The sequence below is a fragment of the Jaculus jaculus genome, chromosome 9 (genome assembly GCF_020740685.1).
Source record: "Jaculus jaculus isolate mJacJac1 chromosome 9, mJacJac1.mat.Y.cur, whole genome shotgun sequence".
NCBI lineage: Eukaryota > Metazoa > Chordata > Mammalia > Rodentia > Dipodidae > Jaculus > Jaculus jaculus.
The window spans coordinates 97466812-97482860 of record NC_059110.1 but is presented as its reverse complement, the minus strand read 5'-3'; the positions used below and the strand labels follow the sequence as shown (position 1 = coordinate 97482860).

The window sequence follows — 16049 nt, the reverse complement described above, 5'->3', positions numbered from 1 at the left end:
TATTTTATTGCCTTATTAGATGAAGAGAGAGGGAGGGAGGGAATGAATGAATGAATATGGGTACACTAGGTTCTCTAGCCACTGCAAACAAACTACAGATGCATGTGCCACCATGTGCATCTGGCTTACATGGGACCTGGAGAATCAAACCTGGATCGTTAGGTTTCACAGGCATGTACCTTAACTGCTATGCCATCCCTCGAGCCCTTTATTTTGAGGTAGGATCTCACTTGAGCCTAGGCTGACCTGCAATTCACTATATACTCTCAGGCTGGCCTCAAACTCAACAGCAGTCCAACCTCAGCTACTGAGTATTGGGATTAAAGGTATGTGCCACCATGCCCAGCTCATTTTTTTAAGAATATTTTTATTTATTTGTAAGGCAAGAGAGAAAAAGAATGGACATGCCAGAGCCTCCTGCCACTGCAGATGAACTCCATCCAGTCACATGCACCACTTTGTGCATTTGGCTTTATGTGGGTACTGGGGAATCGAACCTAGCCTGTCAGGCTTAGTTTAACCACTGACCAGTCTCTCCAGCCCAATATTTTCTTGTTTTTGTTTTTCAAGTATATAGTCTCACTTTAGCCCAGGATGACCCAGAACTCACTCTGTAGTTCTAGACTAGCCCCAAACTCACAGTGATCCTCCTACTTCTACCTCCCAAGTACTCAAATTAAAAACCACCACAGCCAACCAATGAACATATTTTTTAGGAAGAATAATATATCTAGTATTAGTTAACAGTTAGGCTTTTCTGAGAGTATCCAGTCTAGAATGGGATACTCCACAAATCTAACTTTTTGTTTTGTTTTGTGTTTTTGAAGGTAAGGACTCACTTTATCCCAGGTTGACCTGGAATTCACTCTGTATTCTCAGGGTGGCCTCGAACTCCCAGCGATCCTCCTACCTCAGTCTCTCGAGTGCTGGTATTAGCCACCACGCAGCTAAATCTAACTATTATGTGTTCTAAATTCCCTCCTATTTCAGTGTGGACTAGAGCATGGGAAGGATGGAATGATAAGTGTCAAGTGACGAGCATGATAGGAGGCAGGGCAGATGCTTACAAGGGTGCAAGAGAAGATGTTGCATAAGACAGTTGAGCTTAGATGAGATAAACAAAAAGTTATTGAATCCAAGTGTTACTAACAAAAGAATGCCTAAATTCTAACTTAGTCATGGCAGTGTTTTGAAAAGACCATATGTGACAAATATTTTTTAAACAGCTAGGCTTTTCTTTCTGAGTTCAAAAATAAAATTATATAAGTTGATTGACATATAAATGGTTCATCTAACAGCCACAAGCTGTGGGCGAAAGCTGGATGAAGTGCTCAGAAACAGTTGCGGTGTCTTTGCATTTTTACATGAAATTCTCTCTCAGCATTCTGAAATGTGGGAATGTTTGGCTAGTTATTTACTGTGAGTCACTTCTTTGTCTGGGCTGAGGATTCAAAACATGTGAATCTGTGTGCTCTCATATTTCCACCCTTGGTTTCTTTCTACAGTATGACACAAAGCCTTGGGACCTCTTAAAACAAAGTACAAATGGTATTCTTGATCTTTTTGTTTGTTTGTTTTTGTTTTGGTTTTGGTTTTGGTTTTGGTTTGGTTTGGTTCAGTTTTTCAAGATAAGGTTTCACTCTAGCCCAGGCTGACCTGGAATTCACTATGTAGTATCAGGTTGGCCTTGAACTCAACAGCAATCCTCCTACCTCTGCTTCCTGACTTCTGGGATTAAAGGTGTGCACCACCACGCCTGGCTGATTTTTTTTTGGGGGGGGGGGGGGAGAAAGATCTAAAAACTTTAAAAAGGTAGCCAAAGCATGCCTTAAACTCTATAAGTAGCTGAGAATTACCTTGAGCTTCTGATTCTGCTGCCTTCACCTCCCATGTAGAGGTGAAAGAATTTCAAACTCTCCTAACTTCTTAGATAATCCCAAAACTTCATTCATACCTTGTCATAGAAGACAGCCACCAAACACTAAGAATCTACAGAAAAAGAATTACATTCCTGCAGATCCATGGCATTTACCTATTTCTCATATGTTGACAAATATTTCTGTAAAGACAGCTTGATATTCCCCAAATATGTTGAATGATTCCTGAGATGAAGATAAGGCCCAGCTCAGTGGCATTCTTACTTAGGCTTCTAAGCAGTATAGTAACTGACCAGGGAACCCACACCTTGTGTCATGGTGTAAATAAGGCTTAAAGCAGAATAGCATGTATTCCTGGAATTATTTATGGAAGTCCTGTTTTGTTTTGTTTTTCTCTTGGCAGATTCCAAACCCTCTATTTGATCTGGCTGGAATAACATGTGGACACTTTCTTGTACCTTTTTGGACCTTCTTTGGTGCAACACTGATTGGAAAAGCAGTCATTAAAATGCATATACAGGTAATGACAGCCCTGAGTCTGCCTGAACTAGAATGAGACCCTACCTGGGGGCAGGGGGGAGGACCATCAAGCAAAAACAGTGTTCCTAGCCTGGCATGATGGTGCATACCTTTAATCCCAGCACTCAGGAGGCAGAGGTAGGAGGATCGCTGTGAGTTTGAAGCCACCATAAGACTACATAGTGAATTCCAGGTCAGCCTGAGCTAGCGTGAAACCCTACCTTGAAAAAACATAAGAAAAAAAAAAAAAAAACAGTGTTACTTGGGCTGAGATGGCTCAGTGGGTAAAGGTGCTTCCAAAGCTTGACAGCTGGGTACAAGCAAACAAAGTGATGCGTGTGTCTAGAGTTCATTTGCAGCAGGAAGAGGCCCTGGCACCCATGCTCATTCATATTCTCATTTTCTCTCTTAAAAATAAATATTTGAAACTTTTTCTTTTTCTTTTTTTTTTTTTTTTTTGGTTTTGGTTTTGGTTTTGGTTTTTCGAGGTAGGGTATCACTCTAGCTCAGACTGACCTGGAATTCACCATGTAATCTTAGGGTTGCCTCAAACTCACAGCGATCCTCCTACCTCTGCCTCCCGAGTGCTGGGATTAAAGGCATGTGCCACCACACCTGGCTGAAACTTTTTCTTTAAAGTAGTGTTTCTAAGCAAGACATGGTAGCGTCCAACTTTAATACCAGCACTCGGGAGGCAGAAGGTAGGAGGATCGCCATGAGTTTGAGGCCACCCTGAGACTATATAGTGCATTCCAAGTTGGCTTTGGCTAGAGTGAGACCCTACCTTGAAAAAAACAAAACAACAAAAAAAAAGTAGTGGTCTAGAGAGAAGGCTTAGTGGTTAAGGCACTTGCCTGTGAAATCTAAGGACCCAAGTTCATTTCTCAAGGTCCCACATAAGCCTGATGCACAAGGGGCACATGCATCTGGAGTTCATTTGCAGTGGCTAGAGGCCCTGGTGTACCCATTTTCTCTCTGTCACTCCCCCCTTTTCTCTGTCTCTAATTAACTAATAAAATAAATCTTTAAAAAAAGTAGTGTTTATATACATAGTCAAAAAATGTAGTTTCTTTGTTAACTGCAACCTTAGAAAATAGTACCTTTCACTAACTCTTATTTTCTTTCGTATACACTCTATGTCACACTTCCTCTCTTGACGCCAATATCCTTTATCAAAAACCAGGCAGATGTTAGTGTGGGGAAGAAAGAAAAGGGTCACTGAGGAGGTAAGGAAATGGGAGCTGTGGTTAGAGAAGTGAGACTCTGTTAGCCCTCAAAGCTACTCTTAGCAGCATCCTTAAGATACACATACAAATAGAGGAGAAAAAAGAGGCCAAGAACTTAAGTAAGGGAAGAGTAAAATATGTACTTCTAGAACTGTGATATAAATTCTTTCTTTCTAGGGGCAAGTGTTACTAGAATGGAATTTAAAAAAATAACCTGGAGCTGGACGTGGTGGTGCACACCTTTAATCCCAGCACTCCGGGAGGCAGAGGTAGGAGGATGGCTGTGAGTTCAAGGCCACCCTGAGACTACATAGTGAATTCCAGGTCAGCCTGGGCTAGAGTAAGATCTTATCTCAAAAAAAAACAAAATAATAATAATAGTAATAATAATCTGGAAATAATTTTTTTCATCAGTTGGTTTGTAACAGTGAAGTGTTTGCTGAAAGTAATGAATTGTGAAGTAATGTCTCTGCCCTCATACAATTTCATAATAATTTTAGGATTTGTCAGACAGATATGGTGGCTGACATCTATAATCCCAGCACTTGGGAGGCTGAGGCAGGAGGATCACCTTGAGTTTGAGGCTACCCTGAGATTACAGAGTAAGTTATAAGTCAGTCTGGGCTAGAGCAAGACCCTAAAAAAAATCTGTCTAATGTTTTTAGTTATTTCTAGGAGAAAGGAAATGCTAACATGTAGCTTTTTGAGAACGAACAGTTCTTTTTATAACAACCTCTTCTTGTAACATAAATTTTTATCTGTCCTGTTTCACTTCTTGAACCACACAGTGATATTGCTACCTCTGTTTCCCAAGTGCTGGGATTAAAGGTATGTGCCACCATACCTAGCTGTTGTAAAGTTTTTGTGTAATAAATATGCTTTTCTTAGTGATAGATATGTAACTTACCAATTCTTTTACTTCAGAAAGGATTGAAACTAATGTATTTTTAAGTATTCTAAGTAGACTTTTTTTCCTAAGATATGATAGTTCTAAATTTGTTATTTTTTTGTGGGGGGTGTTCAAAGTATGGTCTTACTTTAGCCCAGGCTGACCTGGAATTCATTATGAACTCCCAGGGTAGCCTTGAATTCATGGAAATCCTCTCTATCTCTACCTCCTAAATTCTGAGATTAAAGGCATGTGCCACCATTTTTATTTGTTTATTTTACTTATTTGCAAACAGAGAGATAGAGGGAATGGGCACGCCAGAGCCTCTAGCCATTGCAAACGAACTCCAGATGCATATGCCAATTTACAAGGATATGGAGGGATCTAACTCAGGTTGTTAAGCTTTGCAGGCAAATGCCTTAGCCGCTGAGCTATCTCTCCAGCCCCTATTACTTATTTATTCATTTTTATTTTTATTTCATGTTTGGTTTTTCTTTGAGGTAGAGTCTTGCTGTAGCCCAGGCTGACCTGAATTCACTATGTAGTCTCAGGCTGGCCTCATACAGTGATCCTCCTACCTCTACCTACGAGGTGCCACCACATCCAGCTAAACTAATTTTTTTTTTAATTTTTATTTATTTATTTGAGAGAGACAGACACACAGAGAGAAAGACAGATAGAGGGAGAGAGAGAGAATGGGCGCGCCAGGGCTTCTAGCCTCTGCAAACGAACTCCAGACGCGTGCGCCCCCTTGTGCATCTGGCTAACGTGGGACCTGGGGAACTGAGCCTTGAACCGGGGTCCTTAGGCTTCACAGGCAAGCGCTTAACCGCTAAGCCATCTCTCCAGCCCTATTTTTTATTTATTTATTTTTTTTTTTATGTAGGGTCTTGCTCTCACCTGAAATTCGCCATATAGTCTCAGGGTTGCCTCACACTCAAAACAGTCCTTTTATGCCTGCCTCCCAAGTGCTGGGATTAAAGGTGTCCACCACCATGCCCAGTACCCAAACTTATTTTTTAAAGTTTTATTAGCATATATTAATTATACATAACAATGAGTTCCTTTATATATTCTTTTTTATTTTTTGGTTTTGTAAGGTAGGGTTTCACTCAAATCCAGGCTGACCTGAAATTCACTCTGTATTCTCAGGGTGGCCTCTGACTCACAGCGATCCTCCTACCTCTGCCTCCTGATTGCTGGTATTAAAAGCATGCACCACCACACCCAGCTCAGAAAACACTTTTTTCTTTAATTGACAACTTCCATAATTGTTAACATTATCCCATGGTAATTCCCTCCCTCCCCCCTCCCACTTTCCCCTTTGAAACTCCACTTTCCATCATACCTCCTCGCATCTGTCTTTTATTTTGATGTCATGATCTTTTCCTGCTATTATGCTGGTCTCGTGTATGTGAGGTCATGGATATCCAGGTCATTTTGTGTCTGGAGGGGCACGTTATAAGAAGTCCTACCCTTCCTTTGGCTCTTACATTCTTTCTGCCACCTCTTCCACAATGGACCCTGAGCCTTGGAAGGTGTGATAGAGATATTTCAGTGCTGAGTACTCCTCTGTCACTTCTCAGCACCATGGTGCCTTCTGAGTCATCCTGAGTACACTGCCATCTGAAAAGAGAAGGTTCTGTAACCAAAAGTGAGAGTAGCATTAATATATGGGTTTGAACATTAAGAGAAGTGCTTACTGGTCATTTTGGTGAGCCTAGTTTTTACATTTAGCCAGACATCAGCAGGCGTTAGACCCCTACTGCTCATGACTACCCCTGTTGTAGGTTTTCAGTATCAGGGATGTATTCCCTCTCATGGAGCAGGCCTCCAGTCAAATTAGAGGGCAGTTAGTTTCCCCCATAACAGACATGCTGCTATTGCACCCATTGGCTCATTTGGCCTGGTTGGCCAAATTTAAGGCTTGCAGTGTCTACTGCTGAGTATCTCCACTGGTGATTTCTCTCTCTGTCCCACTGAACTGCATGCAGCATAGCTTTTTCCAGCTTTTTGTCAGCTGGTCTATATGTAGGAGGATTTTAGCTCAGCTCCAGCAGGATTTCTCAGTGGCCTTGCAGCCCAAGTTTGTGAAGTCTTCAGCAATAGGGTTCTTACCATCTGTTGCAGTCAGGTTTGCATCACCCAACCAAGAGAAGCTTGTGAAAAAAAGAGGTTTATTTTGGCTTACAGGCTCGAGAGGAAGCTCCACAATGGCAGGGGAAAACGATGGCATGAGCAGAGGGTGGACATCACCCCCTGGCCAACATAAGGTGGACAATAGTAACAGGAGAGTATGCCAAACACTGGCATGGGGAAACTGGCTTTAATACCCATAAGCCGGCCCCCAATAATACACTCCCTCCAGGAGGTGTTAATTCCCAAATCTCCATCAGCTGGGAACCTACCATTCAGAACTCCTAAGTTTATGGGGGACACCTGAATCAAACCACCACATTCCGCCCCTGGCCCCCATAAACTGATATCCATGCATGATGTAAAATACAACGCATTCAGTCTGACTTTAAAAGTCCCCATAGTGGGCTGGAGAGATGGCTTAGCGGTTAAGCGCTTGCCTGTGAAGCCTAAGGACCCCGGTTCGAGGCTCAGTTCCCCAGGTCCCACGTTAGCCGGATGCACAAGGGGGCGCACGCGTCTGGAGTTCGTTTGCAGAGGCTGGAAGCCCTGGCGTGCCCATTCTCTCTCTCTCCCTCTATCTGTCTTTCTCCCTGTGTCTGTCGCTCTCAAATAAATAAATAAAAATTAAAAAAAAAAAAGTCCCCATAGTTTTTTATCAATCCCAATGATGTTCATACGTCCCCGTAGTTCAAGATCTTTTAACTGAGCCATAATACCAAAATATAACCTCAAAAAACCCATAATGGCACAGAATAAATATTCACACTGCAAAAGATGGCATTGGGCATAGCAAAGAAACATTCAACCAATACAAGATTTAAAACAACCAGGGCAAACATCAAACTCTGTAGCTTCAAGTCCAACAACTCTAGTAAATGACAAATCTCCAAGTCCAATAATTCTAACCAGCGACAAGTCTCTGGAGTTCCAATTCTGCTCCTCCAGCTAGGCTACTCACAGTTCTGGAAAACTTCATCACATCCAGCAAGCAGCTTTCCTTAGCAGCCATCTCATGGTCCCAGCATCTCCAATGGGTCTCCACTATAATCCACGGTTCATCCTCACAGCTCCAGTGGGTCTTCATGCAGGAAGCCAGCAAACCTGCTTCACACTGGCCCATGGCCATTTCCAAAACACAAGACCTTGTTACAAACTTAATAACCCTCTCTTTCCTGCATTTCTTATACTCCACAATACCAATTTGTGCCAATTTGTTAATCCAGGAGGGGAATAAAGCAGACTTTGAAAAACAGGACACTTCTTGAGCACTCAGGCCCCTTCAAACAAGTCTACAGTCTTCCTGTTGCCCCAGTGCAGGTCAGCTGCCCCAATCTCTAAGGTTGTAATCTCTCAATTGCAGCTCAACAGGCAGCAGTTCACCCAATGATTTTTCTTTTTGGACCATATCTCTCTGTACACACCAGTCTATTTCTATGCAAAGAAACCCTGCACAACTTCTCAGGACACGGGCATAGCAGTAAGCTTTTCACACAAAATTCCAGCCCTGTCCAAGCAAAGCTCTTTCTCACCCTCATAAGCCAATCCTCACAGTCCATAGATCTTACTGCATTCAGGTCTTTCAACTCTGACCAGAATAGTCCATCAAGCTGTACTTACAGCACTGCGAGGCATCTCTTAGGCCAGGGTTTCAAATCCTTCCACATTCCTCTTGAAAATCAGCTCCAGAAGGCCAAAGCCACACAGTCAGGTGTCTAGCAGTAATCCCACTCCTTGGTACCACTTTACTGTTGCAATCAGGTTTGCATTACTCAATCAAGAGCAGCTTGTGGGAAAAAGAGGTTTATTTTGGCTTACAGGCTCGAGGGGAAGCCCACAATGGCAGGGGAAAACAATGGCATGAGCAGAGGCTGGACATCATCCCCTGGCCAACATAAGGTGGACAATAGCAACAGGAGAGTGTGCCAAACAATGGCATGGGGAAACTGGCTATAACACCCATAAGCCCGCCCCCAACAATACACTGCCTCCAGGAGGCGTTAATTCTAAAATCTCCATCAACTGAGAACCTAGCGTTCAGAACACCTATGTTTATGGGGCCACCTGAATCAAACTACCACGCCATCTACTCCTGATGGGAAACCAAGGGCCTCGGCATGGCCTGTAATGTTTTGAGGGGGCCATCAGGGACCTCCTTGGCAACAACTCACTGGAAGATATCCCATCCCTGGCACTGAAAATTTTCTAGTAACAATCTATGGTTGCTGAGTGTTCCATTGTCCAAAAAAGTAGGTTTCCAAAATTCTCTTAGGTCTTGATTAGCCCTCCCTCCACTTTAACTTTACTCATGTATTTTTAGACATGCATGAAATGTGTTAGTGATCATTCACCCCATTGTCCTCTCTTGCCCCACTCCCACTGATCCCTTTCCTCTTTCCAGCTAGTCCCCTTTGTACTTTCATGTTTCTGTATACATGTGAGTGTGGTGTATGTGTGTATGTTTCAGTTTAATTAGGGTTGCTTGTAGAGAAAGTGAGAAAGAAGCAGAGAGGGGGGGAGAGAATGGGCATGCTAGGGGCTCTAGCCCTGCAAATGAACACCAGACACATGCATCACCTTGTACATCTGGCTTATGTGGATCCTGGGGGGTCAAACCTGGGTCTTCTGGCTTTGCAGGCAAGTAAGTGCCTTAACCACTAAGCCATCTCTCTAGCCTGAGAGGTCTATTTTTTCAGGGTAGTGCTTCACTCTAGCCCAGGCTGACCCAGAATTTACTCTGTAGTCCCAGGCTGGTCTTGAACTCACAGAAATCCTTTGCTTCCTGAGTGTTGGGATTAAACATCTCTGCTACAATACCTGGCTTAAATTTTTTTTATGTAGTGCCTCTGACTTTAAACTCAGTGTAATTCTGCCATAGATGCATTGCTATAACCTTGTGTAATTGTCATAGTGGTTAATAAGTAATACGTAGTGGTGGCCTTTGAAAGTCAGTTAGCAACTGGAATTTGAACGTGCATCAAGCTTAGTATTCTTTCTTGTGTTCTTTCTTTTGCATTGCCTTCCTAAGTACAAATTTCTAATATGACCAAGGAAAATCAATCATTTAATACCTGCTACTTATCAGGACCTATGGCAAGTAACTTGCATTGGTTACCTCATTTTCAGAATACTAGTGTGAGGTCATCATTGTCCACATTTTACAGAAGAGAAACTATGTTAGGGAAGGAAGAATACTTTCCTGAGGACCAGGAATTCAAAACAAGCTCAAAAGTGGAATTGAACCACTTTCCCTCTACCTATTATGTCAAAGAAAAACACAAACTCAAACCCACTTGTTTCTGGGAGGAAGGAATCTGAGTTCCATCACTAAACTGTGACCACAGGATGTGTTTGCTGTGTTCCATTGTATCATAGTGACATACTTAATAAAGGCATGTCACTTGATGTACATCCAGATGTAGCTTAGGATAACAAGTCTTTCCCATTCCTTGGGTAAGCACTTAAGTGAGTAACATAAACACATTGACCAGCTCTGAGACTCAGGGAAACACACCCACACAAACGTCTCTGTGCTCAGTAAAACTGACCTTCTCGTTTGGTTTTCTTTCATCCTTCTTTTCTCCCTCCAATGCGTGCCATTTTTATTTATTTATTTTTTTAATTTTTGGTTTTTCACAGTAGGGTGGCTATCTAGTCCAGGCTGACCTGGAATTCACTATGTAGTCTCGTGGTAGCCTCCAATTCACAGCGATCCTCCTACCTCTGCCCCTTGAATGCTGGGATTAAAGACAGGCATTACCCTGCCCAGCTAAGTGTCACTTTTATCAATGTATCTGTTGACCTTCCCTGAAGAAATTCACATCAGCCCACCTATAATGTTAGAATTTTTTCATTCACTAGATACATTCAAATCTTCTGACAAGAAAACATCCTTAGAAACATTGTCTTGTTCTTATAGTGAAGGAAGTTAGCACTCTTACCTATGTTCATATAGAGTACTGTGCATATTATCTGTTGCTGTCTACCTTCCCACACACCAGAACACACATGTACGTGGAATATAAGCCCCAAGAGGGCAGAAAGTTTTGTCTGTCTGTGATACACTGAGGCATTTTTTTTCTTTGCCATTTCATACATGTATATAGTATGTTTGTTTTAGGGTTGCTTACATGAGGATGGGTGGGGGTTATTATCTAGAGGTTTTCTCATGTTGATAAAAACACCTGACATTTAATATATTTGGTGCCTGATTCTAAGAATGTTTTTCTAGTGAGGGCACTTCTTTAGCAAATCGTTTCTGGCAGCATTAGTTTCCCCACCTACACCTTATCTCCCCTTCCCGGCCCTTCATTGTTCTCCTGGGCCCATCAAGAATCAGAGTGGGGGGCTGTTCAGTGTTCTGGGCCATTTTTATTTCTCAAGCACTGAAATTGTGCAATTATTAGATATTGGCTTACTTTACATGTTAAGAAATGATCGTAGGGAAAGCTCATGGTGGTGAAATCACTAAAAATCAAAACCAGCTGGGCCTGGTGGCACATGCCTCTAATCCCAGCACTTGGGAGGCAGAGGTAGGTGGATTGCCATAAGTTCGAGGCTAGCCTGAGACTACATAGTGAATTTCAGGTCAGCCTGAGCTATAGTAAATAGGCTGGAGAGATGGCTTAGCAGTTAAGCATTTTCCTGTAAAGCCTAAAGACCCTGGTTTGAGGCTTGATTCCCCAGGACCCATGTAAGCCAGTTGCACAAGGTGGCACATTCATCTGGAATTCGTTTGCAGTAGCTGGAGACCCTGGTGCACCCGTTCTCTTTCTGCCTCTTTCTCTTTTGCTCTCAAAAAACTAAATAAAAATAAACAAAAAAAAATATAACAATCAAACCCATTATTTCGTTTGGTTAGTGAAAGAAGGATAGCTCTAAAGAGCTAATTTTTTTTTTTTTTAATTTGGTTTTCCAAGGTAGGGTCTCACTCTAGCCCATTCTGACTGGAATTCACTATGTAGTTTCAGGGTGGTCTCGAACTCATGGAAATCCTCCTAACCTTTGCCTCCTGAGTGCTGGGAGTAAAGGTGTGCGCCACCACACCCTGCCCAGCGATCCTCTTAACTCTGCCTCCCAAGTGTGGGGGTCAAAGGCGTGCTTCACTACTCCTAATTACAAGTAGTTATATTCCTTGTGCTTTTTTTTTTCTTTTTTGAAGTAGGTTTCACTCTAGTCTAGGCTTCCTTGTAACTTTTACTTAGCGCCTTAACTGCTAAGCTATCTCTCCAGCCCTTCAAACTATAATCAGAATTTTGATTTACAGCTGGTTCTTTTAACAATAATTTTAAAAACTATTTTATTTATTTATTTGAGAGAGAAAGAGGTAGATAGAGAAAGAATGGGCACCCCAGGGCCCCTGGCCACTGCATCACCTTATGCATCTGGTTTACGTGGGTATTGAACCTGGTCCTTAGGTTTCACAGGCAAATGCCTTAACTGCTAAGCCATCTCTCCAGCCAATGACTAAATATTTTAACTGTTTTTTCTTTACAGAAAATCTTTGTTATAATAACATTCAGCAAGCACATAGTGGAGCAGATGGTGGCTTTCATTGGGTGAGTAATTTTTTAAAAATTTATATTAATATTGCTGTTTGAGTATACTAAAATGTATAGAATAGTAAATTGGGATATAATTTTTTTTGTTTGTTTGCTTGTTTTTGTTTTTGGTTTTTCAGGGTAGGGTCTTGTTCTAGTCCAGGCTGACCTGGAATTCACTATGTAGTCTCAGGGTGGCCTCAAACTCATGGCAATCCTCCTACCTCTGCCTACCAAGTGCTGGGACTAAAGGTGTGTGCCACCATGCCTGGCTGTTTGTTTTTCAAGTTAGCTCAGGCTTATCTCGAACTCACAATGCTCCTCCTACCTCTGCCTCCTAAGTGCTGGGTCTAACGGCGTGTACAGCCATGCTCGGCTTTGCTTACTTTAATGTGCATCTTTACATAAAAGCATTTATAACATCTAGAAGGTAGTGATAGGCAGATGAGGAATTTGAGGCTAGCCTTGGCTACATTGTATGTTTGAGGTCTGTTTGCAATACATGAGACACTTGTCTCAAAAAAAAGTAAAAGCCATGTATATAACCAAACATTTATGACAACTTAAAATGAATTGCTGGTTGGTAGTGAGTTTCTGCTGTTTTTATTCTTCAAACTCTCCATTGTATAGTATAATTACTATTGTATATATGTTTTCTAATAAAATTATTTTAATACTTTTGTAGTTAGCTTTTAATCGTTATTATTATATTAATGTGATAATTAAGGAAATTATATTCTTAACAATACATTAATTAGAACCAAGCATTGGTTTTATTAATTCCTAATCTTCTGATTATAACTTACCTATACTTTAACTGCTGCAGGTTTTGCTGACTGAATCTCTATAAATAATAAGGTGCTTTACATATTACCACATATTTCATTAAAGGGGAAAGAAGGGACTTGGGAGGCAGAGGTAAGAGGACTGCCGTGAGTCCAAGGCCTACCTGAGACTACATAATGAATTTCAGGTCAGCCTGGGCAAGAGCAAGATCCGACCTCAAAAAAAACAGAGAGAGGGCTGGAGAGATGGCTTAGCGGCTAAGCGCTTGCCTGTGAAGCCTAAGGACCATGGTTCAAGGCTCGATTTCCCAGGACCCACATTATAGCCAGATGCACAAGGGGGCATCTGCATCAGGAGTTCATTTACAGTGGCTGGAGGCCCGGGCACGCCCATTCTCTCTCTCTCTCTCTCTCTCTCTCTGTCGCTCTTAAATAAATAAATAGTAATAAACAACAACAACAAAAAAAAAGAATTTAAAATAAAAAACAGAGAGAGAGGAAGAAGGGAAGCTGAGCATGCTGATACAAGCCTGTAATCATAGCACTTGGTGAGGCTGAGGCAAGTTTTCAGAATTAAGGCCAGCCTGGGCTGCATACTGAAGAGAGAGGGAGAGGAGGATGATGTATTCTTGTCCCTTGTGTTTTTTTTTTAATATTTTATTTATTTATTTGTGGGGGAGGGAGAAAGAGAGAACGAAAGAATGCATGCACCAGGGTCTCCTGCCACTGCAAATGAACTCCAGATTTATGCACCACTTTGTGCATCTGGCTTCACATAAGTACTGGGGAATTGAACCCAGGCCATTAGGCTTTGTAAGCATGTGCCTTTAGCTTCTGGGCAATATCTCCAGTCCAAATATATATTATTGTTTTATTATTGTTGTTGTTGTTGTTTGAGGTAGGATCTTACTCTCTGTAGTCCCAGGCTGACCTAAAACTCACTCTGTCATCCCACACTGGCCTCAAACTTAGAACTATCCCACCTGTACCTCCCGAATGCTGGGATTAAGTGCGTATGCCACCCTATATGGCTGACAATGATATTTATTTATTTACTTATTTATTTATTCATTCATTCATTCACAAGCAGAAAGAGACAGAGAAAAGGGAGGGAGAGAATGGATGCACCAGGGCCTCCACTGACTGTACATGATCTCCAGATGCATGTGCCCGTTGTGCATCTGGCTTTACGTGGGTACTGAGGAATCAAACCCAAGTCAACAGTTGGGGTTGGAGAGATGGCTCAGTGGTAAAGATGCTTGCCTGCAAAACACAGGTTTGATTCTCCACTACCAAAGTAAAGCTAGATGCTTAAGGTGATGCATGTGTCTGGAGTTTATTTGCAGTGGCTAGACGCTCTGGTGTGCCAGTTTTCACTCTCTTCCTTTCCCCACCATCCCTTGTTTTTGTGGCAAGGGGGGTGTTCAAGGTAGGGTCTAGCTCTACCCTAGGCTGACCTGGAATTCACTATGTAGTCTCAGGGTGGCCTCTGTCTCCTGAGTACAGGAATTTAAGGCTTACACCAAGCCCTTCTCTCTCTCTCCCTCTCCCTCTCTCGTTTTAAATATTTTATTTATTTGATAGAGAGAGAGGGAGAGAAAGAAAGGCAGATAGAGAAAGAGAGAATTGGTGTGCCAAGGGCCTCTTTCCACTGCAAACGAACTCTAGGCACTTGCACCCCCTTGTGCATCTGGCTTACATGGGTTCTGGGGAATTGAACCCTGGTCCTTAGCCTTTGCAGTCAAGTGCCTTAACAGCTAAGCCATCTCTCCAGCCCATCTTTCTCTTTCTCTCCCTGTCTCTGTTAAATAAATAATGATATATATATATATATATATATTTTTTTTTTTTTTAATTATGGGGTTGAGGATACAACTTAGTTGGTAGAGTGCTGATCTGGCAATCATAAAGCCCAGAGTTTAAAAGAAAAAAAAAAAAAAAAAGCCCAGAGTTTGATGCTGACTCATACCTGCCTGCAACCCCAGCACTCATAGGAAACTCGAAGATCCGGAGTTTTAGGTGATCTGCAGCTGTATAGTGAGCTTGAAGCCATTCTGGGCTACAGAGACCCTGTCTCATAAAAAAGAAAAAGGAAAAGGAAATAAATGAAGTGAAATATTAAGTCAAGGAAGAATAAAAATGAGTTCCTAGAATAAGAGCAAATAGAAATATAGTGGCAGAGCACAGGCTTTGGGGAAAAAAAAGTTTGAATTTGAACTTCTCCACTTACCTATCTGTCCATTCTTCTTTGGATATATTTTTTTTTCTCCACTTCAGGCCACTGATAACCTTTCTAACTCCAGCCAAAGTTTTAAATGTTCTAATACCAAATATTTTACAGTCTAGTTTAAACATGCTCATATCCATGTATTCACGTTCCAAAGCATGTAGATTTTTTAGATTTTTGCTGTTATTTGGTTGCTGCTTTTGGTTTATTTATTTATTTATTTATTTAAGTGAGGAAAAGAGGCAGAGAGAGAGAATGGGTGCACCAGGGCTTCCAGCCACTGAAAATGAACTCCAGATGCATGTCCCACTTTGTGCATCTGGCTTACGTAGGTCCTGGGGAATTGAACCGAGGTTCTTTGTCTTTGCAGGCAAGTGCCTTAACAACTAAGCCATCTCTCTAGCCCTTTTTTTCTCTTTCTTTCTTTCTTTCTTTCTTTCTTTCTTTCTTTCTTTCTTTCTTTCTTTCTTTCTTTTTTTTGTTGTTGTTGTTGTTGAAACAGGATCTCTATAGTCCAGACTGGCCTATAATTCACTAGGTAACTCAAGATAGCCTTGACAACTTGATACTCCTGCCTTCACCTCCTGAGAGCTGGGACTACAGGTGTGATGGGCATATGGATTTTTAAGTGCCTTTGTTTCAAATTTGACTTTATATATGTATTCAGTTGCTTCTTACATAGTCTCTGTGTGCTCACTGGATGAAAGGCTGACTTCTAGGTGACTGTGCTGTCAGGGAACAGTGGGGGAAAATCTAGTCCTTAAAGTGTCCATCTTACTTACTCTTTGATTACTAAAATATATTTAGTCAGAACAGAATTTCAGCAAAGATTATGCAAGTAATTCATTTT

General features: G+C 41.7%; 1 protein-coding gene across 1 annotated transcript in view; it reads left to right on the top strand.

Moving 5' to 3' along the window:
• Vmp1 (vacuole membrane protein 1) overlaps nucleotides 1-16049 on the top strand; it is a 134680-nt gene that overhangs the window by 100985 nt on the left and 17646 nt on the right. Inside the window, exons 9-10 of the mRNA XM_045158561.1 lie at nucleotides 2281-2397; nucleotides 12144-12205. Of these exons, the coding sequence (XP_045014496.1) occupies nucleotides 2281-2397; nucleotides 12144-12205 (179 nt within the window). The remainder of the gene's footprint in view (nucleotides 1-2280; nucleotides 2398-12143; nucleotides 12206-16049) is intronic.